At 35.4% G+C, this 4677-nt stretch overlaps 1 protein-coding gene across 1 annotated transcript; it reads left to right on the top strand.

Moving 5' to 3' along the window:
* Positions 1 to 1553: 1553 nt before the first annotated feature.
* Positions 1554 to 2555, top strand: LOC142351931 (uncharacterized). Its single transcript, XM_075404196.1, has 2 exons — positions 1554 to 1796; positions 2058 to 2555. Exons 1-2 carry the CDS (start codon positions 1576 to 1578, stop codon positions 2428 to 2430), a joined length of 594 nt encoding a protein of 197 aa, XP_075260311.1. The 5' UTR covers positions 1554 to 1575; the 3' UTR covers positions 2431 to 2555.
* Positions 2556 to 4677: the final 2122 nt, after the last annotated feature.

Raw genomic sequence — 4677 nt, 5'->3', positions numbered from 1 at the left:
AACAGTATTTTGAAGTTCTTTTTTCAATTCAACTCTAATAGTATTTTCTTTTAAAACCGGCATAAATAACCTCTCAGTGAATTGGTTATCTCTTTCTACATCATCACCCGCCTTGAAGCAGACAAAAACGCGAAAAGTCCTTCGGCCGCAACAATTAAAAATGCTCAAATTGCAAAATATTTTTTGCTGAGGACCTTTCCCAGTTGATCAGGCAAGTTTTCAATCTTTGAAAGTTCTGCCCGTTTTTTTTATTCCACAGATGCTGCAATGTGATCAGTGTATCAAAGGAGTTGAATAGGCGAAACATATTCGGACGGATTTTTAAGGTTGACGATTCCTTTTTCTTTGAGAACACGATTGAAAAAAAAATGCTTTTAAATGGTTTAATTTACAGCAAAAGTGGAGAAGGTAATAAGATAGATGAGATTTTGTTAACAAGTAGTAGAGTTTTATGCGTTTATTTGATTTTTTGTTTTCTGAAAAAAGAAAAATAACTGAAAAACAAGTAAAACAGTCCTAATGCAGTTCTATTTGATAGTCAACGTCAACCTTATAAAGTTCCCTGATAAAGTTTGATACTTTGAAGACAAATTTTTTGGATGAATTTAGTGCTTTTTACCGGTTGTTTTTTGTTGAAAAGAAAGATTTTTGATCTGTTTTTAAAACATTTTTGCTCACATTCCTTTTTTAATCCGGAGACAGAAAAAATTGCAGTAACTAACTTGGAATGGACTCCATAACAAAAGTTTTCGAAAAAAATAGCTCGATCTGTTGCAAAAGAGTAGGCAAATTTGATTGGCTCGCCATGTATACGACCAAATGTCATTATGACTTGATAAACTGTTAAATTGAAGTTTGTTTGAAAGGTTATGTAGAGATAAACAAAATAGGTCTATTTCTCTTGATTCATTGGTTTTCAATTCATTGAAACGAAATGCTCCGTTGGAAAAAAAATTAGGAAAGGTGATTTTTCTCATGTATTTGAAGATAAAGAATTAATTTCCCAGAACACCTGCTGCTTCTCTTCATTTTTGACGAAAGCGAGACATTTTAATTTTAAAAAGAGCAAAAAGTGTGACAAAATTACAGGTGTTGAACGAGTAATTTTGTCATGGATGATACACGTCGGCTTTGACTACCTCTGCATTTCGCGTTCAAATGGCAAAGCACTGCCTCTGTTTTGTAGCAAAGAGCTCAGTAAAATCAACAGTTTATATAAGTCTGAAGCAACATGGTGGCTTCTAGAAAGAATTTCTCTGTTTTTTCTCAATTCGGTTTTTTTATCTAATGTTATAAGCCTGAAAAATTTCTGTGCACGTGAAAAAAAAAATGCCAAAAGTTTTTAAATGCACTGGCAAAAAGAATTAAAAGACTTGCGACAAGAATGGCAGGAAGTGATTTCGATTTATTGGAATAGGCTTTCAAGCAATAAAAATTTATTTGGAATTTCTTTGAAAGCTTTTCCAGTCATTGTTATAACGTAAGCCTCTCTCAAAGCAGTTTCGCTAACACGAAGTTTTTTAACAAACGGTTACATTCTTTTTTAGCACTGGAATTGGCTGTGCATATCAACTTATGAACGACATGTTTAAAAGAGATCTCCCCAAAAGGCTAAACGACCCTGCAATAAGAAAAATTTTCTTTATAACGACTGATGGATTGCCTACTTCATGTACATCAAATATACAACCTTATCTGAAGATCCCAGTTACAATCTTTGCAATTGGATCAAGATCAAAAGTAGAATGGGGCAATTTAGTTGAAATGGCAAGAGGCGATCCCGACCATGCAAAAAAGTATGCAGACTTCCCGCAATTTTTAGCTGAACTTCCTTCACTACTTGATGAAACTTGCCAAATTGGCTCACATGTTGTACCGGTAGGAAAACCACCTGCTGGTGGCACAAGACCGTCATCAGACAACAAGTTTGACTTTGATATAAGTGGCATGATGCCAGGTGATACGAGGTACTTCAATTTAAATATTACTGAAGGTGACACGGCAAGTATCAAAGTATCTCCGAAAAAAATTAACATTAAAATGTACGCTTCTTTCAGCAACAAATACCCGAGTGAAGTGAGCTACGATTTCAAAGCTGAATGTAATGCAGGCTCTCAATGTAATTTAGTAGTAAAACACCCAGCGCAGTTCGCAAATGCAGTGTGTGTACAGAATTCTAAGGGTACTAAGGAATACACAGTTGCAATTATTGCAACGGGAGGCACAGGACCTGAAGATTTGACAGCGGTGAATAATGTTGGATCAAACATCGGAGGTGACTATTCTTCTGCTGAAAATAATGATACCTCGAAACCGTCTAAGAAGCAAGTTATCGTGCAAGCACGAATGGGCGTCGCTAGTCGTTTACTTGTTAGCGATTTTTTACTCATTGTTCGCTTTATCCTAATCACATACGGCTATGTCGGATAAATTCAAGTGCCTGTTGGGTTTGTGAACTGGTCCTATTACTGCACAGATATTGTTAGATACTGAGAAGATTGGATAATAAAACTTATGCTGGAGCAGAAATTATTGTATGTGTAAATAGATTCGGTTTGATCACAGATTTGATTTGCATTTGAATTCAAATAACCTATTCAGAACAATGTTTTTTCCAGTATTCAAAAATAACATTTTTGTAACTATTGGATCAATTTACATTGAACTGGGATCTTCCCGATCAATTTGTCGCACCTATAGAGACACTAATCGCACCTTATAGAGACAGCTGTTCATCATGTGATCAATTTTTGCATCTTTCCTATTATGACCGCCCCCCCCCCCCCCAAACTACTGATCATGTGTTTTATTTCTCCCGATCGAATTATCGTTAGCATACTATAAAAGGTAGTAGGCGGGAAATTCTGTAGGTGGCATGTGAAATACTCTTTTTCTTTTCAAATGAGAAACGTTTATGTATCTTCTCTCAAAACTTTTTGAAATTTTGAAAGCTTGTTCGACATTCACTTTAGTCTGCTTCAAGTAATAAATTTGGACAACATAAACAGAAGGTTGAGCAAAACAGTAAACTTTGCAGCGTGACAGTTTTGAAATTCATTTGCTGACGGTTGTCTAAGTTAATTTTTTGTTATTTCAAAAAAATAGCTGGATGATTGGGAAAAAATGGACTAGTTTCCGTTCATAAAAGACTCCTCTAATGTTTCTTTGAAATCTTTACGCCTCTCAAGAGGTTCTATGACATTATAGATAGATTATTAATACTAACAGTACCATAGAGACAACTCAATAAGGACTTTAGTTGTAAGGTGAATCAAACTAAAGCGATTTGATAGAAAATGCTAAACAAAGCTAGATTAAGTGGTTTTGTACGTAGTAGAAATTAGTGTAATACAAATTTCAGCTTGAGTTTGTTTTCTTCTTGAAATCATTGTGATTGAAGGTGATCAACGTTTATATAGACTGTACCAGGAGCATCGTTTCACGAGAACTTTTCTAAGTTCCCGTTTTGTCTCCGTTATTTAACAGGGGGAAGGAAGATGGAAATTTTCAGCATCTTAAAATTTAAGTATGTGTATGTATGATCCCTTTTGTCCCAGTGGAAACAGCGAGCACACTAGATATTCCCATTGGGAAGACTGGGAAATTCTGGGAATTTAAACGGGATTTTCAGCAAAAAAAAATCCCAACTGGGAAAACGGGTAAATTTGCAGAGAAAACGGGGGAAAACGGGAATCCCACTACCTGCCAATTCTTCTCAATTTTTTATTACTGTTCTTTTGTTGATCACTACCGTACCGGAGTGCAGATGGCTAAAATATATATGGAGCAAAAGCGGGAGAAGAGCATCTAGAAATATTTATCTCTTAAAGAAAACAGAGCCAAATTTTTCAACCAAAAACAGCAGCTTGGACCCAGATATGTGAAACACAAAGAAATATCAGGTATCAAAACATGTTAACCTTATAGTTTGGGGCTAACGTTGGAACATTTTATGGATGGTTTTCTGGGGCTACAACATCAGTGACTTGTTTGCAAACACTGCAAAAAAACAATTGTTTGTTGATGAAGAACTTTGGTACAAAATCACAAGTGCAGCATAACAAGAAAACGTTGTCGCATAGCAGTTCATTCACCACTTCCCATTATTTTGAGTAGGTGGGGGTTCAGATTTGGAAGAAACTATGAGAAAAAGTAGATCTACCATGGTTGAATGCATTTGATACAAGCCACCAGCTCGAATAAATTGCTGGTATGGAGAACAAAACTATTTTCTCTGATTTTTTCTACGCAAGAGAGACATTTGGAGTTGAGACAGGAAATCTCAAAGAAAATTATAGACAGTTGTGTTTAAAATGAGTGAAAAACATTTTCAATAAAATCAAGAAAGCTGTTTGTAGCATAATTTTGGTCATATTTCTGGTTCTACTTTGTTCAAGGCAATTATCTTAGCAGTTTTTTGCGTCAAAGAGGAAACAGATCATTTCATCCGAACCCAAAGGCATTGTATCAACTTCCCTCGAATTGCAGAGGAAAACTTTTAATAGCACAAAATACATACTGAACAAAATACTGTTTAAAGAAGTAAAAAAGAGGTCGCAAGTCAGCTCAGAGGCTGGCTCATTGCCTTTTAACAATCCCAGGGCATAAAAAAAATTATCACAGCATATATACGCACGCATCCAAATACCATCTATAAATTGAAAAAAAAGCAGTTGC

Source organism: Convolutriloba macropyga, chromosome 13, assembly GCF_964194025.1.
Source record: "Convolutriloba macropyga chromosome 13, txConMacr16.3, whole genome shotgun sequence".
NCBI lineage: Eukaryota > Metazoa > Xenacoelomorpha > Acoela > Convolutidae > Convolutriloba > Convolutriloba macropyga.
The sequence above is the reverse complement of the archived record's forward strand: the minus strand, read 5'-3'. Positions and strand labels throughout refer to the sequence as shown.